The 26,833-nt window shown below is 37.4% G+C and overlaps 3 protein-coding genes across 13 annotated transcripts; 1 reads left to right on the forward strand and 2 right to left on the reverse strand.

Annotated features, from left to right (window-relative positions):
- Positions 1–3,307: 3,307 nt before the first annotated feature.
- On the forward strand, positions 3,308–5,293 carry LOC127148269 (polygalacturonase-like). The gene is made up of 4 exons (XM_051081706.1): positions 3,308–3,771; positions 4,053–4,342; positions 4,420–4,648; positions 4,783–5,293. Exons 1-4 carry the CDS (start codon positions 3,349–3,351, stop codon positions 4,999–5,001), a joined length of 1,161 nt encoding a protein of 386 aa, XP_050937663.1. The 5' UTR covers positions 3,308–3,348; the 3' UTR covers positions 5,002–5,293.
- A 1,276-nt stretch (positions 5,294–6,569) lies between these two features.
- Positions 6,570–8,426, reverse strand: LOC127148270 (uncharacterized). 6 transcript variants are annotated; one of them, XR_007819139.1, is made up of 5 exons: positions 8,043–8,426; positions 7,841–7,896; positions 7,632–7,727; positions 7,476–7,523; positions 6,570–6,865 (listed from the first exon to the last, which is right to left on the reverse strand). XR_007819139.1 is itself a non-coding variant. In XM_051081709.1 (5 exons), exons 1-5 carry the CDS (start codon positions 8,085–8,087, stop codon positions 6,718–6,720), a joined length of 387 nt encoding a protein of 128 aa, XP_050937666.1. In that variant the 5' UTR covers positions 8,088–8,426; the 3' UTR covers positions 6,570–6,717. The 6 variants fall into 6 exon arrangements, 4 of the variants coding, with proteins under 4 accessions (XP_050937666.1, XP_050937665.1, XP_050937664.1 ...); XR_007819141.1 differs by having other exon boundaries at positions 7,974–8,426; XM_051081709.1 differs by having other exon boundaries at positions 7,841–7,890.
- Positions 8,427–22,088: 13,662 nt separating this feature from the next.
- Positions 22,089–23,945, reverse strand: LOC127148272 (uncharacterized). 6 transcript variants are annotated; one of them, XR_007819146.1, is made up of 5 exons: positions 23,562–23,945; positions 23,360–23,415; positions 23,151–23,246; positions 22,995–23,039; positions 22,089–22,384 (listed from the first exon to the last, which is right to left on the reverse strand). XR_007819146.1 is itself a non-coding variant. In XM_051081717.1 (5 exons), the coding sequence occupies exons 1-5, from the start codon at positions 23,604–23,606 to the stop codon at positions 22,237–22,239; spliced, it is 387 nt and encodes a 128-aa protein (XP_050937674.1). In that variant the 5' UTR covers positions 23,607–23,945; the 3' UTR covers positions 22,089–22,236. The 6 variants fall into 6 exon arrangements, 4 of the variants coding, with proteins under 4 accessions (XP_050937674.1, XP_050937673.1, XP_050937672.1 ...); XR_007819145.1 differs by having other exon boundaries at positions 22,995–23,042; XM_051081717.1 differs by having other exon boundaries at positions 22,995–23,042; positions 23,360–23,409.
- Positions 23,946–26,833: the final 2,888 nt, after the last annotated feature.

Below are 26,833 nucleotides of genomic sequence, written 5' to 3' on the forward strand. Positions count from 1 at the left end.
ATGAAAATACCTCTTCCAAAATTATATAAAAAATATCTGTTTTTTTTTTTTTAAATAACTTTATAGTATTTATGATTTTGAAAGTAATTTTAAATTTTTATAATTAATTAATATATTGTATCTACATATTTGCAGTTTCTTTACTTTTCAATTTTTTATAATATGAATTTTCGTCCTCTTGTATGAAATTATATTATTAGAATAATTTCAAGTTAACTAAGAACCATTCAAATCTTGGTTCTATCAGTCAATTTCATAGTTGATGTTAGATAATGATTTAACTCACTAGAACATAATTTGACATTTGGCTAGGGTTGACCTGGACAATCATGTGCTTTGAGTTGAGCCATGTAAGGGAACATGTTATTTGCTGTTTATTTGATTGAATTGGACATTGTTCAAGTCAATCCTCTCTTGTAGAAGTATTTTCGTTTTAAGATGGTATTCTTCACCTATATCTTATTATTTTTTAGACTCTGTCACTTCTATCATTAATGTTTGATATTATTAGTATATCTTTGATCTAAAATCAACCATAATTTAAAAGAATATTTGGGATGATTTGCAAAAGTAGCTTGTTAATCAAGCTAAGTATAAGTATAATAGTTATAAATAATAATAATAATAATAATAATAATAATAATAATAATAATAAAAGTATAATAATAAATAATAAAATAAAATTGGGGAAGATAGCACAAATATTTGAAATATGGAGAAATTGAAAAAAATATTAAAGGAAATAATGGATGAAAAGGGAGAGGTTGAAAGCATGATGATGATGATGATGATGATGATGATGATGATGATGATGATGATGATGATGATGAAATGCTGTGTGTGTTGAAGGCAACAGAAAGTATGGGGGATTGGAGCAATTGTGCATCATCACACAAATTGGAGCAACAGAAAGTATTGAATTGCAAGAATTAAGAATGGAGAATAGAATTCTTACGAAATAAAAATACAATAATCAAAATATTACAATTCTATCTAATTTGAAAGATATGAGAAAGATATTATGTACAAATATATATTGAGAAATTATATTATATGTAAAATATGAAAAGGAAATGAAAATAAAATTATTTTCTAAGAACATAAATAATGTATCAAGTTTATAATATTTGACTGCGTTTGAGACCTCACCCATTTTTATATATAATTTTTTGCAATTCGCATGAAAAATATTAAAATATTCTAAAAAAAATATCTAATGTCTATTAAAGATCATCTACATGTATTCTGTTAAAATGTTCCATCATAACTTGCTATATAGCAATTTATTTTTCTTTTTTAAAAAATATTTTAGATGTGTGGTGAAAAAAAAAAACATAAAAATAGACGATGCTTGAAATACACTTTTTAAGTATTATCCTTATAGTAACATGCAACACATGTAGGACTATTAAACCCCCTCCCCAAAAGATCACTAACTATAACGAAAGAGAAAGAAAAGTCTATTCGCGAATGACCACTTTAGAGTTTAAAAAGAAAATCAACCAAATGAATAGAAGTAATGAAAAAAAAATAAAATTTTATTAAAATTACTAAAATTATATTTTATACTTCATTAGTGATGTTTTAATGTAAGTTACAAAATTCAAATATCAACATATCGTATATTATTGATATAGGTTTAGATACGATTAAAAGTTGGTTTCACTTTTTTAATTTGAGAGCAACGAAGAGAACTAAATTAAATTAATCGGTTTTATAAATAAATAACCCATACCATTGACTTTCATGTGTTATTTTGACTATTCTTTGTTTTGTTCTAAATATTCTGGATTGAGCAATTTTGCTATTTTCATACCAGAATTGGGTCTATATAATTTCTTTATTTTATAGATTAAAATTAGACATCTTTTGTTAACACTTTTCTCGATACCAAACCTACGATGTCTATAATAATTATTAGTCCTTTTTCTAAATAACAAATATAAATGCACCATAATATATAATTAATATTGAATATAATTAATATTAATTGTTAGGATTTATTTTCTAATATAAATACACACATTCGATTTGGTTTAGTTTAGCAATTAAAAAAAAAAAAGAATTTGTCTTCCAATCCAGTCTATCAATGTAATCGTCAATTTAGGTAATCTTCGATTGAAGGGGAGGTGATGAAGATGACAGGTGACTGAAGCGGCGTGACCAACCGCAGGCCAACGCAGTTAGCGAAGATTGTTTACGATCAGGAATTCTTACTGCGACCAACAGAATCAACGAGATAGAATGCTTGAGCAATTGATGGCGGGGAAGCCGAAAGTAAGTCCCTGGATGCATCCTATCCCGGAGAATCAGCAGTAGTTGCATGGTCAGATCAATCCAGGTCATTCAGACAAAGTCGGGTGACGTCGTCTTCCTTAAAGAAGAGATTACCAAAAGAGGCTTGAAGACATTGTCAGACATATCTTTTCAGCTTTTCTTTAATTTGCATATCAAACAGTACATATCCGTTTCCATTGGTTTGGTTTATTGTTGCAATAAAAAATATTTGAAATCGACGATTAAAACATTGATGAAAAAAATCAATTATTTTAATTTAAAGAAAATATTAATAAAATACTTACATAGGAATAGTTGATTTCAACCAATAATTAACAAATCATAAAATGATAAATCGAAGGAAATAGAAGATTTGTAATTATAATAAACCATATAGTTCGACAATAATGATGGATCAAATTACAAATTTAGAAGTATAGTTGTTACAAACACCATAGTTTATGTCATTTTACCTCAATTATTTTTATTTTTTTCGACTCAACATACTACACGGAAAGCTTTAAAAGGGCCAAGAATTTACCATCATTCAAACTCCTTATCCTGAGTGCTTTATTATTATTTTTTATTTTTCCTTTTGAGTTGTTTATCTTCAAAATCTATATATATTATTTTAATTTATTTGTTTTATTTTGAAGAACCCTAAACTTCAAATTATTTTGACATAATGAGAAGGAATTAAGGCACACATTGCGTAAGGGTTCAACATTTTTTTTCCTCCAAAACGAAAAAAGAAAGAAAGAAAACATGTGAGGCCATATTGGTCATTTCATTTGCCCACATTCAGTGATTAAAGCCATAAATAAAGAAAACTCCTTTTCAATCAATCCTCAATTTTCGAAGTTTTTTTTTTTTTTTTTTTTTTTTTTTTTTTTTTTTTTTTTTAAATTTTAAAAAAGCATAAGAGAAACATCCTTTTAGACCTAAATTTTCCAACAAAGGAATTAGTTATATTTCTCCCCCCCCTCTGTAGTCTATATAAACCCCTCAAAACCCATCCAATTTCCCCACCACAACACACCCACATTCTCAACTCTTTCGTCTCACTTTATTATGGCTCTTCACAAAACCTTATTCATTCTTTTCCTCTTCCTCACTTTGGCCTCGGCTTCCACCTTTAACGTAGTCGATTTCGGTGCAAAACCCAACATCGGAACCGACTCATCGCAGGCGTTCGAGGAAGCTTGGGCTAGTGCATGTCGTGCAACGACAGCCGTGTCCATTTATGTTCCAAAAGGGAGATTCTATGTGAAAAGTATAGCATTTGAAGGGCCTTGCAATAATAATGATATCACTATACGAATTGATGGGACGCTTTTGGCTCCATCAAACTATGCTGTGATTGCAAATTCAGGAAATTGGATCACTTTTAAACGTGTTGATGGTGTTAACGTGTTTGGTGGCGTTCTTGATGCCCAAGGATTTGGATTATGGGCTTGCAAGAATTCCAAAAGCTCTTGCCCCTCCGGAGCCACGGTAAATTAAATTTGTCCAAATATTATTTAGTCTCCAATTTTAACTATGTACTTTTAATTTATACACATATGACATATTACAATTTTTTATATAAAAATTTAGTTTATTTAAAAAAATGAAAAAGACTTTGAGCAGCGATTAGTGGACTAAAATTGAACCATATATATTTTAGCCCATGTTTTTTTTACGTAAGTTACCATTTTTATTTATTTCCTTCCACGGAGATTTTCTTTCTAATTATAAAACATTGTCAAATATTATTTTTTCCTCCTCTGGTGCAGTCGTTGGAATTTTCCAATTCAAAGAATATAATGGTTAGTGGCTTAACGTCACTAAATAGTCAAATGTTCCACATAGTAATCAATGGTTGTCAAAATGTGAAAGCACAAGGACTGAAGATATCAGCTGCTGGTAATAGCCCAAACACCGACGGCATTCACGTAGCATTATCCTCAACGGTTACTATCCTCAACTCTATAATTGGCACGGGCGACGATTGCATTTCAATAGGTCCTGGCACGTCGAACTTGTGGATTGAGAATGTTGCTTGTGGACCTGGACATGGAATCAGGTACTCAATTGAAAAAAATTAATAAAAGTTTAACCTTGACAATTAAAGCTAAGATATAACTTTTATTTGGTTATCAGCATTGGGAGTTTAGGAAGAGAAGTGCAAGAAGATGGTGTTGAGAATGTAACAGTTAAATCTGCTACATTCACAAACACACAAAATGGGGTCAGAATTAAAACATGGGGAAAGCCGAGCAATGGATTTGCAAGAAGCGTTATCTTTCAAGACATTGTAATGGTCAATGTGGAAAATCCTATCATTATTGATCAAAATTATTGCCCCGACAACAAAGGTTGTCCTGGACAGGTCAGTATGGATTTCCATTTTAAAAAAGTTTTTTTTTTCAATGCATGTTTATGCAAGCAATTTAGTTATCTAATCACAACTTTTTTTTTTCTATAGAATATTTCTTATCTTATTTATTCTTTTTGTATAATTAGGATTCTGGAGTTAAAATCAGCGATGTGACATATCGAAACATACACGGAACATCAGCGACGCAAGTTGCGATGAAATTCGATTGTAGCTCGAAATTTCCATGCAATGACATAACTTTGGAGGATGTGGAGTTGAGTTATAAGAATGAAGCAGCTGAAGCTTCATGTAGTCATGCTGAAGGAAGTGCTACTGGTTTAGTTCAGCCATCAAGTTGTTTGTAGACAGGTCTTAGAACTATGTAATATATAATTTTATAATTATATTATAAGGTCCTCTAGGGTTAGCTAGGGATATGTTACCTGTCTTAGCATAGATAAGAATTGAAGTTCCAAGGTTGAGGTTATGGTACTAGCAAGTAGCAACCCACTATGGGGCGTGTTCGTTTCCAGAGTCAACATCGAGTTTTCTAGATTTTTGTTTAATTAGTTTAGCACCTTTGATCAACATTAATTAATCTACTAGTGTCGACCATTTTATTGCTATTTTAAAGGTGAATGATTTTTATTACACTTACCTATCTATTACTCGTTATTTTAGTGGATTGAAATAAAACTTGTTGTATGGTGTCCAATTTTAATCTCTATCAAACCCCAACGATCTATACATAGCACACAGATCCATGACAATAAGTATATTGGAATTCACGTTGAAATTGTTAAAATCATTTTTGCTATTTAAATATTTATATATAATTTTAGACTTTTAAAATCAATATAATTATAATACTATCGAAATTAATTTGAATGATTAAAAAAATATTTTATAATGATTTTGAAATCGTAGAGAAAACAATTTCAACCATTCTAAAACCACTTATAAACATGTCCAAATTAAACAGGGACAACAAATTTGTCAAAAAAAAAGTGTTTTCTAAAAACCATTTTTTAATATTACAATTAATATAGAGATAGAGTATAAAACTATTTTCTAATGGAAAAAATGTTATGTCAAATGATTGAATCTCACTTTTAATTTGTTCTATCATTTAATATTGGATATATTGATCACATATAATCGAGTGTATATAGATTAAGGAGGTTAATTAATTCATTAAGCATCGTAATAATCAAGCTTTGACTCTTTTAAACGAAAACATATTCTCAATCTCAATTGTATTTCTTTTTTAGATTACAAAATTTTAGAAGTATTTTAGTTATTGAATAATTGAAAAACATTTTTAGTTTGCAAGTCAAACTTTGTATACAAAATAAATTCAATAGATTTAGTTAGAAGCAAGGTAAACCAATGGAACTTGTGTGTGTTCCTTTTTATTCAAACTAAAATGGATTAGAAAACAAGAGAAAGATTGTGCATACAATATGCATATAACATGGGCAAGATTTCAGTATATTTTAATGTAGCCCATTTTTAGGGGATGCCATTGGAAATTCCTCTTAGTTATACCAATCGTGTATGCCAATATTTTCCGATAATGTCAGCTTCGATTTTATCGGTATTGTTGCCAACCATAAATTAAACAAAACTTTTAGAAAAAAAGCAAATCAAACTAATAGAAAAAATCCAAACTAATACTCAATAAGAAAAAGAAAATAGTGAATTGAATTTAGGGTTTTTTTATAAAAAAATTTAACAAACCGATAACATATTTACGAGGGGTCTATTCAATAACATAACAAAGTGGAAAATTATTTACACTCTATAGAACAATTTCAGAAACGAAAAATCCATAGACCCACCATGTGAAATACCAAAAATACCCTAATAAATGTGCGATTAATTGTCCGCGCGCCCGATTAATGTTAATAAACGATTATTAGACGCCATCATGTAGAATAATATACAATTGATACACGATCTTGTAAATTACCAAATATATATAAACGATAAAAAATAAACGCTAAACGATAACAAACGATAACGTTATTTTGATATTCATATATATTGCACCTACCCTTGTGTACAAGTTTCATTAATGTCTAATTTGATGGTCTCGTTAAAAATATAGGTTCACTGGCTAATTGAGTGCAGACACCGAAACAACAAGGGTAAATGATGAGGAATTTAAGACATACTGATATAGCTGTGCCGTTTATATAGAAATCAATCGGCATCTCCACCGACCAGCTGCAAATGTAGCAACAGTTAGTTAACCTCTATAAGAAGATAAATACGGCAGAATGTTGGTCAAAAAGTATATTCAATCAAAACAAGAAAAAGTGTAATGATCTATTCAGAATCTGTTCAAAGAAAAATTCAGCACTTGCATAAACAATGAATGATTAATGCAGAATACTATGTATGGTTAAATAACAAATTTAGTCGGTAAACTTTAAATCTGTAAGAAATCTAATAGACACAAAATTGAAAATCTAACGTTCAGGACTAACTTGAGCCTTTTATTTTAATATTTAGAAATCTTAGCACGTATGGTCCAACCAATAAACTATTTCCATGGACATAAAATTCAAATTTATATTTAAGAATTTTGTTTAGTGCTAAGAATGAAATCTTGTTTTCTACTTCTTAAAAATAATAGTAATAATAATAATGAAAAGCGTAAGATTCTCTCTTAGGAAAATATCAATTTTGAGCTTGTGTTCAAATATCCAAGGTAATTCTAAAACAATGAACTTAACTTATGGCCGATAGTAAAAAAAAGGACCAAAAACATAAGAAGGTAAAACGAATCAAAGAAAAAAACATAGAGTCCTTGCTCATCATCTTGCTCAATTACGTAAGGGACTTGTAGTTCTGCAAGAACTTGAAAATGCTCCAAATGCTCCTTGTTTAAAAAAGAAACCCTTGGATTAGAAATAACAATCCCAATTGTTTTACTTTATCCATACAAACAGCCTTAAGATTGCTTATTCATTAACCAACTACTACTTACAAATACTTGTGGTTCTTAAAACTTAAAATTCTCCTTCGCATTTCATCAAATAGCTTATGTTCATCTTTCACTTTAGCCACAATTTTTACCACCAACCTAATAAAAAAGAAACAATAAGAACCCAGAAGAGAAAATCCATCAAATTTCCCATTAAATATTTGTACGGTAGAACAAACACAAATATCGGAAAAAGGAAACAAAAAACGCACTTGTGATTGCGATTGAAAGGCACTTCCAGATGTGTTTTGTCGATTTCTTCCTACAGCTACCCATTAAAAATTTTCAATTCCTTAAAGAAACAAAAACTCCATCTAACAATTATACAGGAACAAAATAACTCACAAAAAGAGAGCTTCTCCCAACTGAAAAGGATGAGAAAAGGAATGGATTCTCATTTAGTTGTTTTTGTACCTCTGCATTATGTGGATTCACATGGATATTTTCTAGATTTTGCATCAAACGGATGAGGGAGGAGAAGCATCGAACAACTTGAGACGACGAACGAAGATGAATAGGGAAGAGGAAGAGACAGCAGTGGCTAGAGGTTGATTTCGACGGCGAACGTGTATCACAGCGGATGCGAGGGTTTTTGCGAGCGTTTGGTGAGCTCCTTCAAATGACACCAAGAGCATTTTCAAGAGAGAGAGAAAGTCGAGATCTACGGCGGCTGGAGCGTTTGCGAGAGAGAGGGAAAGTTGTGCTTTCACGAATTGGAGAGCGTTTGCCAGAGAGAGACTGCGTCAGCCAAAGCATTTGAAGGGTTTTTGCGAGTGTGTTTGCGAGAGGAAGGGAAAGTGTTGCCGACGAAAGGGAATAATTATTTTTTTAAGAAAAATATTTTAATGACACAAAAATTACGTTGTTAATTAACGACGTAAAATTTGTGTCAAAAAAAATTAAATAACGACGCAAAAAATGTGTTATTAAAAATTCTGCATTTTATATTTTTAATGATACATTTTACTCCACCCCATCCTTTTTTTATTTTTAATGACACAATGTCTTGATTAGTAGTGTCATTAAAATCCATTTTTCTAGTAGTAGATATAAATGATCGTGTAAATTATCTTTAACGATATTACATATGTGTGTCTGATCATGTATGAAAATATAAACGATAAAAAACGATCATCATACACGATACTGTATATTACCATATATAAACGATAAGGTAAAAAACAATAAAAGATGACAAAAAAGTTTAGATATAGACGATCATGTAAAGTAGCTTCAACTATCGTATATACAAGTATAAACGATCATTTAGAAAAACTCTAATAACTCGTAATTATAAAAATATCATAAAAATGAAAGGGGCTATAAAAAGGTGAAGGAACTTGCTCAGACTTTTTCATTCATCATCTTCCTCGTCAATCGTTTATATCCTAGTAACTACTTCAACAGAACTGTCGCGATCGATGATTTGATTTGTATATAAAGAGGTTTGAATCTATATTCATTTCGATATATCTCCATCATCTATATATATCTGTCACTATCTATCTCGTATACAAAAAGGTCTAAATCTATATATATTTCGATCTATCTATATCTATCACGATCTATCCCGCATACGAAGACGTCTGTTTCTATACTAATTGTATATATTTTATTGTTTGTATTTCATTGAATAATTTATATTAATTTTCTTTTTTACAAAAAGATGGTGAGCAAGAAGCAACAAGCATGTAGAAAATCAATAAAGTGTAAAGTAAAGACAAAAGAAAGAAAAAGAAATAAAGGTAACAGACTAGAAAAAGAAATAAAGGTAACAAACTAGAATGTGAATATCTGTCTGTATAACATTGTATATTTGGGTATATTTTTCTGTATAGCGCTCTGTATTTGTAAATTTGTTAAAACTTAACCTTGTTTGAAACATACTGTTTATTATGTCTTTCAACAGGTGAAACACTATCCAAATGACATTATTATGGAAGATGAACAAAAAAACCTTAAAATTACTGTATACTACAATTTAGAAAACATTGAATCAGATCAAGTCCAAAATAGACCAAAGAATTCTTTCTCTAGTTTTGACAAACAGTCCTTTTGGTCAGTTCTTTAACATTAAAATAGCCAAAATATCCACACAATTCATGAATTTTCTATTAAGAAAATAATGCCATACAAAAAACACTAATATCCTTGCTTTCAACTTCAATGGACATATAGTAGAATTTGGGCTGAAAGAATTTTGTTTTGTGACTGGACTAAAAGGTCAGAAATTTTTTGAGTTAAATCTAGAAGAAAGAAAAGAAAATGGTTTGAAAAATGCCCTTTTCCGTCATGATGACTTTATAACAAGAAGAGATATAGAAAGAACTTTCAAAGCGTTATGCAACGTGGAAGACTCATTGTGACTGGACTAAAAGGTCAGAAATTTTTTATGCCATTTTTCTTTTCTGAGTTTCTTTTAGAAAAGGGTTTTATGCCTAATAGCTTGAAGAAAAAAACCAATCATATATATATTTTCGCATTTTTGTATCATTTTTGTGAATAAATTAGTTTTTTGCTCAGTTTTTTTTGTTTTGTAATTTGCTTTATCTACTTGAGGAGAAATTGTTAAAAGAAAGAGAAGGATATGGGCAAGCAAGGGCCTTTTTATCACTTTGGAGTTACAATTGCTAGTTTTTCAAACTATAATCGACAACATATTGAGTCTAAGTTTCAATTCCATCATCTTCCCATTTCTTTTGAGGTTTTTACTGAACCCAAATATAAAGTTTGAACTGTGTTATGTTTGTATTAATTCCCCAATGACATCAAAGAAAACTATCTTTTAGTGAAGCCCACACTGTATTCCCTTATAATGCTGGCATGTTTTGGTTTTGAATTAGTGTCTCAATGAGAATTAGTTTTGTACTTGAATTTCTTGTCGATTGTCTCCATTATATTTGGCGTCTCCCATGGAAGTATCTCTGTCAGTGCTACAATTTTTACATTGGAACAAGCATTTTCAAATAAAGTATATGTGTGTATATTAATACATAATTATATAACAAATAACTACTTTCGAAGATGGTTGAAATATCTACAATAGAACCTAATATAGAAAGATATGAGGATGAAATATAGGAGAAGAGAAAAATCAATTGAAGAACATGAAGATGAAACCGTTTCTGCACATGGTAACTTTAATTTGAGGATTTAATTAAACTGCATTAGATGACCGAGAGTTCTGTGAGTGCTCAATTTTATTTTGCTTTCTGCTTATATTGGTTTGAAGTTTTGTTTTGCATTGTTTTCTATAATTTTTTTTAATAAATGTGGACGTTTTTATTCCATTCCAAAAGCTGCCTTATTATTTTCACTTGTTTCTGCAATCCAGCGAGAGTTTTATTTTGAAGGAGGTGCAATGGTTTTGGCTGATGGAGGTGTTGTTTGCATTTATGAGTTTGACAAAATGAGATCAAAGGATAGGTAACCTAAAAGGATTTAGTCAGCTGTTGATTAGTGAAATTACTCATATCGGTTTATTTAGCCTTCTTTAAATTTCAACTTCGAGAGTTTTTTTTACAAGATTACACTCTACACATGGATTTGAATTCTGTATGTTTCTTTTGTAATGTTTGTACTTGGAGAAAGAAGATGAACAAATAAAAAAAAATTAAAGTAAAATAAAACATCAAAAGATGAATAAATAATTTTTTTTTTTTTTTTTTTTTTTAACTTTAACCTTCTTTGTTGATATTTGCAGACTACCATGGACCTCCGAAGGTTAACTGTAGGGAAAAATCCCATGAGCCCATCTAAGTGGAAGGAAGAGCACGTAAGACTTATCTTTTTCACACGAGGCTACTATCTCCTCATTTCTTTGTTCTTTCATTTTTAAGTTTTTTTTTTGTTCTTCCTATTAGCTTTCATCAAGTAGGAGAATTTAAGAATGAGAAGTTAGAAGTTAACCTCTTTTAGACTCTATCAAAATCTCTTACATTTTAACTTAATAAGATTGGCTTTTTTTATGATTCTTTTGTGTTGCTTCTTTCTTTCTACTCTTGTTTGTGGTATTATTTTCTTATAATGCCTCCATGATCTTTTTTTCCTTTTTAAGGAACTTGCACTAAATATCTGACTATTTTGGATGTTTGAAGTATCTTGTAGTGTGTTTTTTAAACCCGAGCTGTTCAATGCATTGGTAAAGTAATGAACTTGTATTATGTTATTGATCATAAGTTCACATTTCTTTTCTTGCTTTAGTCTAGTATGGGTTTGATTTCTTTTTGAAACTATTGATGCACTTAGATAGGAAGTGAATTTTTGTTTTCAGAATCCTTGCTCTATTGCATTATTCTATAGTATCTAGGTTTATGTTTGCGTAGGTCAACATAGAATTCGTGGAAATTTTAGCATTCAGGTGTGAACTTACACTTAATCAATAACATTTAAATGGTTGGTAGAATTTGGATATCATATAAAGCCATAAATTCTTCAACTAGCCTCTTAAGATTGCATGTTTAATGTCTTCAAAGACAGAAGACATTCAATTCTTTTCTTCTTTCTCCTAAGGTTTGTTGCCATTTTTTAAATGATGTTGTTCTTTGATCATTCTCTTGAGTTTTTAAGAATGTTATCCATTATTGCAGACTGGGTTGATTATGTAACGACCCAACTCCTTATGCTGAATCGAAGTCATTACTAAATATAGAACAAGTGGTTTAAGTCTAAAAATTTTATTAAAAGCATACGGTTCAAGAAATTCATTTATAAAAACATAAACAAGGTAGTCATGCAAAAATGTAAAAACGTTCTGAAATCCTACTCGGGCCCTATCTACATAAAAGATAGTGAAAAATAAAAAGTACTCAAACTCAAATGCTAAAATCTGAAATAAGAAATAAGCGGAAGCGGTAGTCCCTATGGCCCTCCTCGGTCTCACTTCGGGTCGCTCGCCAGCTTGCCCTTGCCCTTGCCCCGTCCTCTACCTGAAAACATGAAATGGAGAGAATGAGTATAAAAATACTCAGTAAGGGACCCACTACTAGTCCCACTAGGTGCCTGTTAACTTCCTGTTAGAGTCCTGATAACTGGTACCCAATCTCTGGCACGTTCCCGAACACGTGCAATCATGCGCTCCCGTAGGAACGTAACTCTGGTCTTCGGTGCCCGGGGACACCTAGGACAGTCGGGATGCGAGGACCCCGTCGAGTCACTCGAGTCATGTCTAAATCATGCTAGACTGGCGTCCCGTCGGACCACACAGTCCTCAATAGGTGGTGATCCCGAAGGACACCCATGCAGGTACGACTCTAACAGAAATCAAGCTAACAGGTACCCTAATTGCAGTGAACATACACATGGCATCAGCATATAACATGTCACATAATCATTTCTACACTCTCCGTCCCGACATTCGTCGTAACCATAATAGATCTTGCCACACATAACAGGCTATAGCACAACTGTATCGTCATTTGCATCATACTAGCGTTTATTTCAGGCATCATACTGTCAAATCCTCAATATGCAACATAGGGCATACACAGTCTCATACTTCAAACATGAAACTAGTAGTAGAATCTCTTACCTGGAGATTCACTCGACGAGTCCTAACCGCAAGACACGTGTGCTTTCCAAGCAACGGGATCCTAAATATTTAATAACGCCAAAGTTCGTAAATAAGTCACCAACGGCTAACGGTTAAAACTCGGTTGAAATAACTTACCCCAGAAAAGGTTGCAGTGGTTGAGCCCCTACTGAAGAAAATTTCCCGCTGCAGCAGTTACTCGGTCCAAGACGTTCCTTAGGAAAAATAATTTAATTTAGTCCAAATTAAATTATTTAGCGCCCAAAACATTGGGTCGTATTGGGGAAATGCCCAAAATAAATACTTAATTTACCAAAAATAGGTGGGAGGAGCCAAAATAAGCTTGGCGGCTCGGCTGGAAAATAGGGCAGGAACCGGCTCGGCTTGGAGGCTGGAGATCGGCTCGGCTCGCGGTGCAGACAGGCGCGGCTCGGCTTTGACGCAGGGGTTCACGCGTGCGGCTCGGCTTGCAACAGGGGGAGACGCGGCTCGGCTACGCAGAAGCGCGCGGCGCGGCTTCACACGCGAACGCGGCTCGCACGCGGACGCGGCTCGCACGCGGAATCGGCTTCGGGTTAGGGCGCGCGGACGCGGAGCGGCTCCGGGTTCGGGTTCGACGGCTGGCGGCGCGCGAGGCTTAGCTGCTGGATTCCCGTCGGCGCGGCGGCTGGCTGACGAACGATCCGGCTTCGGCTTTCAGAAGCGGCGCGGTACTACGGCTGGCTGAGGGAGACGGCTTCGGCTTTTCCGCTTCCCGGCAGACGAGCGGCACGGCTGCGGCTTCGACTCCCGACTGAGCGTCGCGGCTCGGGGCTTCGATTCGGCGAGGGCGTCGGCTTACGGCTGCGTGGCTTCGGTTTGCTCGGCGTGCGATGGCTTGGCGTGAACCGACCCTCGACGGCTGGGAGACTGGCGCGGCGGCCTGAGGCGGACGACAGGCGGCGGCGGCGGCGTGGTTGGGAATTAGGGTTTCCTCTCCTTCTCTTTTCTTCTCTCTTTTTTTTTGAATTAAATTAGCACGGGTTCCAAGGCTCTTTAAATAAGAGAGAAACTAATTCCCTTTCTATTATTTTACTATTTATTTCCAAAAGTATCTCTCTTTTCTCTCTCTTCAATGAAACACCCTTGACCCTTTCCAAGCTTATAAATTAGTTGCTACTAATTAATTGATTAAATCCTCCTTTAATAAATAAAAAAAAATAGAATAAATTCCAACCTTAGTTTAATAAGGATAATATTAACTACGCTTAGTATTAATATTATTAGTGGTCCAAAATAACAAAGGAAACCGAAAATGTTGGGCGTTACAATCTTCCCTCCTAAAAAAAAACTTTCGTCCTCGAAAGTTCTAATCCTCGAACAGCTCGGGGTGCTGGGCTCTAATGTCCTCTTCTTTCTCCCACGTTGCCTCTTCCACTCCATGGTTCTGCCAAAGGATTTTGACCAGTGGAATTTCTCGACTGCGGAGCTTCTTGACCTCCCTTGCCAGGACCTCGACAGGCTGCTCCTCGTAGCTCAGATTCTCGCTAACCTGCAGTGGCTCGAAGTCCACCACATGTGTTGGGTCTGCGACATATTTCCTCAGCATGGAGATATGGAATACGTCGTGCACTGCAGCAAACGATGGGGGTAGCGCCAAGCGGTAAGCCACGGGGCCAATCCGCTCCAATATCTCGAACGGCCCTACGAAGCGTGGGCTCAGCTTCCCCTTCTTCGCGAACCTCAGAACACCCTTCATAGGCGCTACCTTCAGAAAGACCATATCTCCCACTTTAAACTCGAGGTCCTTACGTCGTACATCAGCGTAACTCTTCTGTCTGCTCTGGGCTGTCAGCATACGAGCTCGGATCTTCTGTATGGCTGCGTTGGTCGTCTGCACTAACTCGGGGCCTAGCATCCTCTGCTCTCCAACCTCGCTCCAGCAGACAGGGGATCTACAGCACTTGCCATACAGAGCCTCGAACGGTGCCATACCGATAGTAGCCTGGTAGCTGTTGTTATAGGCAAACTCCATCAGATGCAGATGGGAGTCCCAACTTCCTGAAAACTCTAGTACGCAGGCTCGCAGCATGTCTTCTAAAATCTGGTTCAATCTCTCTGTCTGACCATCAGTCTGAGGGTGGAATGCCGTGCTGAAGTCCAACCTTGTACCTAATGCAATTTGAAGTCCTTTCCAGAACTTCGATGTGAAACGGGCGTCTCTGTCTGAAATGATGGATACGGGTACTCCATGTAGTCTCACAATCTCTGTCATATATAGCTGCCCCCACTTACTGGCAGTGTAAGTGGATTTCCCTGGCACGAAATGGGCCGACTTCGTGAGTCTGTCGACCACGACCCAGATCACCGTGTAGCCCCTTAGGGTCTTGGGCAGTCCCGTAATAAAATCCATCGACACACTCTCCCACTTCCACCCTGGCACACTCAAGGGTTGCAACAACCCTGCTGGATGCTGCCTAGGTGCCTTCACCTGCTGGCACACCAAGCATCTACTGACAAAGTCTGCCACATCCCTCTTCATGCCCCTCCACCAATAGACACTCCTTAAGTCCTGGTACATCTTCGTACTCCCAGGGTGCATGGTAAACGGGGAACTGTGAGCCTCAGTCAAAAGCTCCGTCTTAACTGCGCTGTCTTCCGGCACACACAGGCGTCCTTCAAACATAAGGCCATCGTCAGAGGATATGGAGAAGCCTTCACCTTGCTCTGTCTCTACCACGCGACGCTTCTCTGCCAAATAAGGATCATTCAGCTGAGCAGCAATGATCTTTTGCCTCAAGGTTGGCTGAACTGTCAACTGAGCCAACTGTGCGGTAACCTCACCTACTGAGACTGCAATCTCTGCCCTCTCAAAGTCCCTGAGTAAGGGGGTCTGCTTGGTGATTAGCGCTGCTGAATGTGCAACTTTCCTACTTAGCGCATCAGCCACTACATTCGCTTTACCTGGGTGGTATAGGATCTCGCAGTCGTAGTCTTTCACCAACTCAAGCCACCTCCTCTGCCTCATGTTCAACTCCTTCTGGGTGAAGAAGTACTTCAGGCTCTTATGATCGGTGTAAATCTGAATCTTCTCACCGTACAGATAGTGCCTCCATATCTTCAGTGCAAAGACTACAGCTGCCAACTCCAAGTCATGGGCAGGGTAGTTCTGCTCATGGATCTTCAACTGGCGGGAGGCATAAGCAACTACCTTACCCTGCTGCATCAGGACACAACCTAGTCCCTTCTTGGAGGCGTCACTATAGATTACAAAGTTTCCCGAACCATCGGGCACAGTCAGGACCGGTGCAGTCACTAGCTTCTGTTTGAGCTCCTGAAAGCTCCTCTCGCAAGCTGGGCTCCAGACAAAAGGGGTTCCCTTCTTGGTCAACTGGGTCAACGGGCTGGCTATACGTGAGAAGTCTTCCACGAACCTCCTGTAGTAACCTGCCAAGCCCAGAAAACTTCGAATTTCACTAACCGTGGACGGTCGAGGCCAATTGGTCACCGCTTCAATCTTTGCGGGATCCACTGAAACTCCTTCACTGGAAACCACGTGGCCAAGAAACGTCACCTTCTTTAACCAGAATTCACACTTGGAGAACTTGGCATACAGCTGGTTGGCTCGAAGAGTCTCCAACACCTGGTGCAAGTGCTCCTCGTGCTCAGCCTCGGTTTTCGAGTAAATCAGGATGTCGTCAATGAAGACTATGACGAACGAGTCTAGAAATTCCTTAAACACCCTGTTCATCAAATCCATGAACACTGCAGGAGCGTTAGTCAAGCCGAAGGACATCACAACAAATTCGTAATGTCCGTACCTCGATCGAAAGGCCGTCTTGGGGATGTCACCGTCCCTAATCCTCAACTGGTGATAGCCTGATCGCAGGTCGATCTTGGAGAAGACGGTGGCTCCCTGCAACTGATCGAACAGGTCATCAATCCTGGGCAAGGGGTAGCGGTTTTTGGCTGTCACCTTGTTCAGCTCTCGGTAGTCAATACAAAGGCGCATTGACCCATCCTTCTTCTTCACGAACAATACTGGGGCTCCCCAAGGCGACACACTGGGCCGGATGAAGCCTTTGTCCAGCAACTCCTGTAACTGGACCTTTAACTCCTTTAGCTCAGCTGGAGCCATTCTGTAAGGGGTCCTCGAGATAGGAGCAGTGCCCGGCTCTAACTCGATGGCGAAGTCTACCTCTCTGGGAGGCGGAAGTCCTGGGAGTTCGTCTGGGAAAACGTCGGGGTACTCTCTTACCACTGGTTCGGAAGATAGGGAAACTTCTGGCTCTCTCACATCCACTACGCTTGCCAAAATACCCCAAGTACCCTGGCTGAGTAGTTTACTAGCCTTCATGGCTGAGATGACCTTGGGTATACATACCATGCCTGCCCCCCTGAATTTGAAACTAGCCTCGGAGGGAGGGTTGAAGACAACTTCCTTGCCATAACAGTCTATATTGGCATGGTTGGCTGACAGCCAATCCATGCCTAGTATCACATCAAAATCCTGCATGTCTAACACTAGTAAGGTCACGTCTAACATACGATTCGCTATCTCTACTCGACATGCCTTTATTTGTTCCTTGGATAACAGGACCTCCCCAGATGGAGTAGAAACCGACAAAACACTACCCAAAGGCTCTACCTCTAAACCCACATGCTGAACGAAAACGGAGGATATAAACGAGTGGGATGACCCAGAGTCAAATAGCACAAAAGCATAGTGCCCCAAAATTGGGAGCGTACCTGTCACCACAGTGCCAGCTCGCTCGGCCTCCTGCCGGGTAGTGGCGAAAACTCTCCCCTGCTGGGCCGCAGAAGGCTGGGGCGGTGTCGTCTCAAAGGGTTTCCGAGGACACATATCAGCAGTGTGCCCCGGCTGTCTACATCTGAAACAGACTCCACTTCCAGCCAAACAACGACCTCCGTGGACTCTCCCACAGGTAGTACAAGCGGGTAGCTCTCTCAGCGTCCTCCCGGCTGCTGCAAGCTCCCGTCGGTGTCTCTGGAAGACACCTCCTGACCTCAGTGTTCGCTGCGGTGCTACGTCAGGCTGCGTCTCAACCTTTCTCTTCTGTCCCAAGGCTGACCCTCTGCCGGCAGCCTTAGACGCATCGGCTCTCTCAGGCAGGCTCAAATCCAGTGCTATACGTAGTGCATCAGCATGCGTGGCTGGGCGGAGAGCTCTGACAATGCCCTGAAGGTCTAGCCTGAGTCCTCTAACAAATTTCTCCGTCCTGGCAGCCTCATCTCTTACCATATCGGGAGCAAAGCGGGACAGCATATCGAACTCGGCGTCGTACTGCTCCACCGTCATGTCGCCTTGCTCCAAGTTTAGGAACTCTTGCAGCTTGGCGTGCTTCACATTGGCGGAGAAAAACTTAGCATAGAAGTTCTCCTTGAACTGCTCCCATGTTATTTTGCTTACATCGCCCCCTAGCATTCTCTCCGCGGTCTCCCACCAGGCGGTGCCCCTGTCCTCCAAGAAGAAGACTGCACACTGCACCTTCTGGTCTTCTGGGCACTTCATGTACCGGAAAATAGTCTCTATGGACGTCAACCACATTTGGGCCTTTGTGGGGTTGTCCATGGATCCGTCAAAGGTCTTGGGATTATACTTCCTGAAATCCCGTAAGTGTTTCGCCTCGGCCGACAGTTGAATTGGTACTGGTTGAGCTTCCTCAGGGGCTGGAGGAACAACGGTTTGGGCCTGAGCAGGGGCGGCCTGGGTCTGAACAGGGGCGGCCTGGTTCTGCTGGGCGGCCTGGTTCTGCTGGGCGGCTAGGAAAGGCGCCAAAGCAGCTTGCAGCATGTCCTGATAACGCTGCTCCATTGCGGCGAGATCCGCCTGGGTGACCGGTGCGTTTGGGTCGACTGCCGGTGCAACAGGTGGCGCCTCCGGCTGGCCACGACCGGCTCCTCTGCCTCCCCTACCACCTCCTCGGCGTGTACCCCTACGTGGCGGCATTCTCCCTAAAATTTACCAACAAACTTTTCACCACAAGAACTTAACGCCCTATATCTAGGTCTTAGACTATTCAGGCAAAATTGTAATCTTAACATTAGCAAGGCTTTAGACATACCTGGCGAGTGCCGAAGGACCGTATAGCCATAGGGTGAAGTAAAACCAAAAAAAAATGACTTACATCGTAGGTCAGTCTACAGAACCTAAAACACTGTGCTCTGATACCAACTGTAACGACCCAACTCCTTATACTGAATCGAAGTCATTACTCAATATAGAACAAGTGGTTTAAGTCATAAAATTTTATTAAAAGCATACGGTTCAAGAAATTCATTTATAAAAGCATAAACAAGGTAGTCATGCAAAAATGTAAAAACGTTCTGAAATCCTACTCGGGCCCTATCTACATAAAAAAATAAAAAGTACTCAAACTCAAATGCTAAAATCTGAAATAAGAAATAAGCGGAAGCGGTAGTCCCTATGGCCCTCCCCGGTCTCACTTCGGGTCGCTCGCCAGCTTGCCCTTGCCCTTGCCTCGTCCTCTACCTGAAAACATAAAATGGAGAGAATGAGTATAAAAATACTCAGTAAGGGACCCACTACTAGTCCCACTAGGTGCCTGTTAACTTCCTGTTAGAGTCCTGATAACTGGTACCCAATCTCTGGCACGTTCCCGAACACGTGCAATCATGCGCTCCCGTAGGAACGTAACTCTGGTCTTCGGTGCCCGGGGACACCTAGGACAGTCGGGATGCGAGGACCCCGTCGAGTCACTCGAGTCATGTCTAAATCATGCTAGACTGGCGTCCCGTCGGACCACACAGTCCTCAATAGGTGGTGATCCCGAAGGACACCCATGCAGGTACGACTCTAACAGAAATCAAGCTAACAGGTACCCTAATTGCAGTAAACATACACATGGCATCAGCATATAACATGTCACATAATCATTTCTACACTCTCCGTCCCGACATTCGTCGTAACCATAATAGATCTTGCCACACATAACAGGCTATAGCACAACTATATCGTCATTTGCATCATACTAGCTTTTATTTCAGGCATCATACTGTCAAATCCTCAATATGCAACATAGGGCATACACAGTCTCATACTTCAAACATGAAACTAGTAGTAGAATCTCTTACCTGGAGATTCACTCGACGAGTCCTAACCGCAAGACACGTGTGCTTTCCAAGCAACGGGATCCTAAATATTTAATAACGCCAAAGTTCGTAAATAAGTCACCAACGGCTAACGGTTAAAACTCGGTTGAAATAACTTACCCCAGAAAAGGTTGCAGTGGTTGAGCCCCTACTGAAGAAAATCTCCCGCTGCAGCAGTTACTCGGTCCAAGACGTTCCTTAGGAAAAATAATTTAATTTAGTCCAAATTAAATTATTTAGCGCCCAAAACATTGGGTCGTATTGGGGAAATGCCCAAAATAAATACTTAATTTACCAAAAATAGGTGGGAGGAGCCAAAATAAGCTTGGCGGCTCGGCTGGAAAATAGGGCAGGAACCGGCTCGGCTTGGAGGCTGGAGATCGGCTCAGCTCGCGGTGCAGACAGGCGCGGCTCAGCTTGGACAGGAACTACGCGTGCGGCTCGGCTTGCAACAGGAGGGAGACGCGGCTCGGCTACGCAGAAGCGCGCGGCGCGGCTCACACGCGGACGCGGCTCTTCGGTTTCGGCTTCGGGCGCGCGGGCGTGGAGCGGCTCCGGGTTCGTTCGTCGGCTGGAGGCACGCGCGGCGGATCGGCTTCGAGTGGCGGCTGCGGGAGACGGCTGGGCGCGGATCGAAGCGGCTCCCTTCGGCTCGATCGGAGCGACGCGGCTGACGGAGCTTCTCGGATCGACGCGGCTGACGGAGCTTCTCGGCTCGACGCGGCTGACGGAGCTTCTCGGCTACACAGACCGGCTCGATCGAAGCGACGCGACGCGGCTCGGCTATCCTCCTGATCGGAGCGGCGCGGCGTCGGCGGTCTTCCTTAGGTCGAAGCGGCGCGGCGGGGCTCGGCTGGCGGCTGCGGATTCGGCTGCAGGCGCGCGGAGGATGGCTCGGCTTCCACTCGGCTTGCAGACGCGCGGTGGGTCGGCTCTACTACGGGCGGCTCCGAGGATTAATCTTTCAGCTGGCGGCGGCGGTCGTGCGGCGGCGTGCGGCGGCGTGCGGCGGCGGCTAGGGTTTCCTCTTCTATATATTTTTTTTCTTCTTTTCTTTGGGAAGATGAAGAGTCTCACACTTCCCCATGCCTCTTTTTAAAAGAAATAAAAAAAATAATTAAAAGAAAACCCTAAAACCCCCTTTCCTCTCTCCTCCATTAACCACCTTTTACCCTTTCCAAGGCCATTTATTTGTTAAGCCATTAATTTATTTCACCCCCTAACTTCAAAATTAATACATAAAAACTTTAGTTTAAAACTAATAATAAACACACTTTAGTATTAATATTAATGGTTAAAACAAAGGAAACCGAAAATGTTGGGCGTTACAAAGATTGTGCATACAATATGCATATAACATGGGCAAGATTTCAGTATATTTTAATGTAGCCCATTTTTAGGGGATGCCATTGGAAATTCCTCTTAGTTATACCAATCGTGTATGCCAATATTTTCCGATAATGTCAGCTTCGATTTTATCGGTATTGTTGCCAACCATAAATTAAACAAAACTTTTAGAAAAAAAGCAAATCAAACTAATAGAAAAAATCCAAACTAATACTCAATAAGAAAAAGAAAATAGTGAATTGAATTTAGGGTTTTTTTATAAAAAAATTTAACAAACCGATAACATATTTACGAGGGGTCTATTCAATAACATAACAAAGTGGAAAATTATTTACACTCTATAGAACAATTTCAGAAACGAAAAATCCATAGACCCACCATGTGAAATACCAAAAATACCCTAATAAATGTGCGATTAATTGTCCGCGCGCCCGATTAATGTTAATAAACGATTATTAGACGCCATCATGTAGAATAATATACAATTGATACACGATCTTGTAAATTACCAAATATATATAAACGATAAAAAATAAACGCTAAACGATAACAAACGATAACGTTATTTTGATATTCATATATATTGCACCTACCCTTGTGTACAAGTTTCATTAATGTCTAATTTGATGGTCTCGTTAAAAATATAGGTTCACTGGCTAATTGAGTGCAGACACCGAAACAACAAGGGTAAATGATGAGGAATTTAAGACATACTGATATAGCTGTGCCGTTTATATAGAAATCAATCGGCATCTCCACCGACCAGCTGCAAATGTAGCAACAGTTAGTTAACCTCTATAAGAAGATAAATACGGCAGAATGTTGGTCAAAAAGTATATTCAATCAAAACAAGAAAAAGTGTAATGATCTATTCAGAATCTGTTCAAAGAAAAATTCAGCACTTGCATAAACAATGAATGATTAATGCAGAATACTATGTATGGTTAAATAACAAATTTAGTCGGTAAACTTTAAATCTGTAAGAAATCTAATAGACACAAAATTGAAAATCTAACGTTCAGGACTAACTTGAGCCTTTTATTTTAATATTTAGAAATCTTAGCACGTATGGTCCAACCAATAAACTATTTCCATGGACATAAAATTCAAATTTATATTTAAGAATTTTGTTTAGTGCTAAGAATGAAATCTTGTTTTCTACTTCTTAAAAATAATAGTAATAATAATAATGAAAAGCGTAAGATTCTCTCTTAGGAAAATATCAATTTTGAGCTTGTGTTCAAATATCCAAGGTAATTCTAAAACAATGAACTTAACTTATGGCCGATAGTAAAAAAAAGGACCAAAAACATAAGAAGGTAAAACGAATCAAAGAAAAAAACATAGAGTCCTTGCTCATCATCTTGCTCAATTACGTAAGGGACTTGTAGTTCTGCAAGAACTTGAAAATGCTCCAAATGCTCCTTGTTTAAAAAAGAAACCCTTGGATTAGAAATAACAATCCCAATTGTTTTACTTTATCCATACAAACAGCCTTAAGATTGCTTATTCATTAACCAACTACTACTTACAAATACTTGTGGTTCTTAAAACTTAAAATTCTCCTTCGCATTTCATCAAATAGCTTATGTTCATCTTTCACTTTAGCCACAATTTTTACCACCAACCTAATAAAAAAGAAACAATAAGAACCCAGAAGAGAAAATCCATCAAATTTCCCATTAAATATTTGTACGGTAGAACAAACACAAATATCGGAAAAAGGAAACAAAAAACGCACTTGTGATTGCGATTGAAAGGCACTTCCAGATGTGTTTTGTCGATTTCTTCCTACAGCTACCCATTAAAAATTTTCAATTCCTTAAAGAAACAAAAACTCCATCTAACAATTATACAGGAACAAAATAACTCACAAAAAGAGAGCTTCTCCCAACTGAAAAGGATGAGAAAAGGAATGGATTCTCATTTAGTTGTTTTTGTACCTCTGCATTATGTGGATTCACATGGATATTTTCTAGATTTTGCATCAAACGGATGAGGGAGGAGAAGCATCGAACAACTTGAGACGACGAACGAAGATGAATAGGGAAGAGGAAGAGACAGCAGTGGCTAGAGGTTGATTTCGACGGCGAACGTGTATCACAGCGGATGCGAGGGTTTTTGCGAGCGTTTGGTGAGCTCCTTCAAATGACACCAAGAGCATTTTCAAGAGAGAGAGAAAGTCGAGATCTACGGCGGCTGGAGCGTTTGCGAGAGAGAGGGAAAGTTGTGCTTTCACGAATTGGAGAGCGTTTGCCAGAGAGAGACTGCGTCAGCCAAAGCATTTGAAGGGTTTTTGCGAGTGTGTTTGCGAGAGGAAGGGAAAGTGTTGCCGACGAAAGGGAATAATTATTTTTTTAAGAAAAATATTTTAATGACACAAAAATTACGTTGTTAATTAACGACGTAAAATTTGTGTCAAAAAAAATTAAATAACGACGCAAAAAATGTGTTATTAAAAATTCTGCATTTTATATTTTTAATGATACATTTTACTCCACCCCATCCTTTTTTTATTTTTAATGACACAATGTCTTGATTAGTAGTGTCATTAAAATCCATTTTTCTAGTAGTAGATATAAATGATCGTGTAAATTATCTTTAACGATATTACATATGTGTGTCTGATCATGTATGAAAATATAAACGATAAAAAACGATCATCATACACGATACTGTATATTACCATATATAAACGATAAGGTAAAAAACAATAAAAGATGACAAAAAAGTTTAGATATAGACGATCATGTAAAGTAGCTTCAACTATCGTATATACAAGTATAAACGATCATTTAGAAAAACTCTAATAACTCGTAATTATAAAAATATCATAAAAATGAAAGGGGCTATAAAAAGGTGAAGGAACTTGCTCAGACTTTTTCATTCATCATCTTCCTCGTCAATCGTTTATATCCTAGTAACTACTTCAACAGAACTGTCGCGATCGATGATTTGATTTGTATATAAAGAGGTTTGAATCTATATTCATTTCGATATATCTCCATCATCTATATATATCTGTCACTATCTATCTCGTATACAAAAAGGTCTAAATCTATATATATTTCGATCTATCTATATCTATCACGATCTATCCCGCATACGAAGACGTCTGTTTCTATACTAATTGTATATATTTTATTGTTTGTATTTCATTGAATAATTTATATTAATTTTCTTTTTTACAAAAAGATGGTGAGCAAGAAGCAACAAGCATGTAGAAAATCAATAAAGTGTAAAGTAAAGACAAAAGAAAGAAAAAGAAATAAAGGTAACAGACTAGAAAAAGAAATAAAGGTAACAAACTAGAATGTGAATATCTGTCTGTATAACATTGTATATTTGGGTATATTTTTCTGTATAGCGCTCTGTATTTGTAAATTTGTTAAAACTTAACCTTGTTTGAAACATACTGTTTATTATGTCTTTCAACAGGTGAAACACTATCCAAATGACATTATTATGGAAGATGAACAAAAAAACCTTAAAATTACTGTATACTACAATTTAGAAAACATTGAATCAGATCAAGTCCAAAATAGACCAAAGAATTCTTTCTCTAGTTTTGACAAACAGTCCTTTTGGTCAGTTCTTTAACATTAAAATAGCCAAAATATCCACACAATTCATGAATTTTCTATTAAGAAAATAATGCCATACAAAAAACACTAATATCCTTGCTTTCAACTTCAATGGACATATAGTAGAATTTGGGCTGAAAGAATTTTGTTTTGTGACTGGACTAAAAGGTCAGAAATTTTTTGAGTTAAATCTAGAAGAAAGAAAAGAAAATGGTTTGAAAAATGCCCTTTTCCGTCATGATGACTTTATAACAAGAAGAGATATAGAAAGAACTTTCAAAGCGTTATGCAACGTGGAAGACTCATTGTGACTGGACTAAAAGGTCAGAAATTTTTTATGCCATTTTTCTTTTCTGAGTTTCTTTTAGAAAAGGGTTTTATGCCTAATAGCTTGAAGAAAAAAACCAATCATATATATATTTTCGCATTTTTGTATCATTTTTGTGAATAAATTAGTTTTTTGCTCAGTTTTTTTTGTTTTGTAATTTGCTTTATCTACTTGAGGAGAAATTGTTAAAAGAAAGAGAAGGATATGGGCAAGCAAGGGCCTTTTTATCACTTTGGAGTTACAATTGCTAGTTTTTCAAACTATAATCGACAACATATTGAGTCTAAGTTTCAATTCCATCATCTTCCCATTTCTTTTGAGGTTTTTACTGAACCCAAATATAAAGTTTGAACTGTGTTATGTTTGTATTAATTCCCCAATGACATCAAAGAAAACTATCTTTTAGTGAAGCCCACACTGTATTCCCTTATAATGCTGGCATGTTTTGGTTTTGAATTAGTGTCTCAATGAGAATTAGTTTTGTACTTGAATTTCTTGTCGATTGTCTCCATTATATTTGGCGTCTCCCATGGAAGTATCTCTGTCAGTGCTACAATTTTTACATTGGAACAAGCATTTTCAAATAAAGTATATGTGTGTATATTAATACATAATTATATAACAAATAACTACTTTCGAAGATGGTTGAAATATCTACAATAGAACCTAATATAGAAAGATATGAGGATGAAATATAGGAGAAGAGAAAAATCAATTGAAGAACATGAAGATGAAACCGTTTCTGCACATGGTAACTTTAATTTGAGGATTTAATTAAACTGCATTAGATGACCGAGAGTTCTGTGAGTGCTCAATTTTATTTTGCTTTCTGCTTATATTGGTTTGAAGTTTTGTTTTGCATTGTTTTCTATAATTTTTTTTAATAAATGTGGACGTTTTTATTCCATTCCAAAAGCTGCCTTATTATTTTCACTTGTTTCTGCAATCCAGCGAGAGTTTTATTTTGAAGGAGGTGCAATGGTTTTGGCTGATGGAGGTGTTGTTTGCATTTATGAGTTTGACAAAATGAGATCAAAGGATAGGTAACCTAAAAGGATTTAGTCAGCTGTTGATTAGTGAAATTACTCATATCGGTTTATTTAGCCTTCTTTAAATTTCAACTTCGAGAGTTTTTTTTACAAGATTACACTCTACACATGGATTTGAATTCTGTATGTTTCTTTTGTAATGTTTGTACTTGGAGAAAGAAGATGAACAAATAAAAAAAAATTAAAGTAAAATAAAACATCAAAAGATGAATAAATAATTTTTTTTTTTTTTTTTTTTTTTTTAACTTTAACCT

This window comes from Cucumis melo, chromosome 2 (assembly GCF_025177605.1).
Source record: "Cucumis melo cultivar AY chromosome 2, USDA_Cmelo_AY_1.0, whole genome shotgun sequence".
In the NCBI taxonomy this organism is placed as follows: Eukaryota; Viridiplantae; Streptophyta; class Magnoliopsida; order Cucurbitales; family Cucurbitaceae; genus Cucumis; species Cucumis melo.

Coding starts and splice junctions, on each gene's coding strand:
- LOC127148269 (XM_051081706.1), top strand. CDS start 3,349: ATGGCTCTTCACAAAACCTTATTCATTCTTTTCCTCTTCCTCACTTTG. Junction 3,772..4,052: donor CTTGCCCCTCCGGAGCCACG/GTAAATTAAATT, acceptor CCTCTGGTGCAG/TCGTTGGAATTTTCCAATTC. Junction 4,649..4,782: donor ACAAAGGTTGTCCTGGACAG/GTCAGTATGGAT, acceptor TTGTATAATTAG/GATTCTGGAGTTAAAATCAG.
- LOC127148272 (XM_051081715.1), bottom strand. CDS start 23,606: ATGCAAAATCTAGAAAATATCCATGTGAATCCACATAATGCAGAGGTA. Junction 23,410..23,492: donor TTGGGAGAAGCTCTCTTTTT/GTGAGTTATTTT, acceptor GGGTAGCTGTAG/GAAGAAATCGACAAAACACA. Junction 23,043..23,150: donor TTTAAGAACCACAAGTATTT/GTAAGTAGTAGT, acceptor TTTTTAAACAAG/GAGCATTTGGAGCATTTTCA.
- LOC127148270 (XM_051081707.1), bottom strand. CDS start 8,087: ATGCAAAATCTAGAAAATATCCATGTGAATCCACATAATGCAGAGGTA. Junction 7,891..7,973: donor TTGGGAGAAGCTCTCTTTTT/GTGAGTTATTTT, acceptor GGGTAGCTGTAG/GAAGAAATCGACAAAACACA. Junction 7,728..7,840: donor CCTTTCAATCGCAATCACAA/GTGCGTTTTTTG, acceptor CTTTTTTATTAG/GTTGGTGGTAAAAATTGTGG.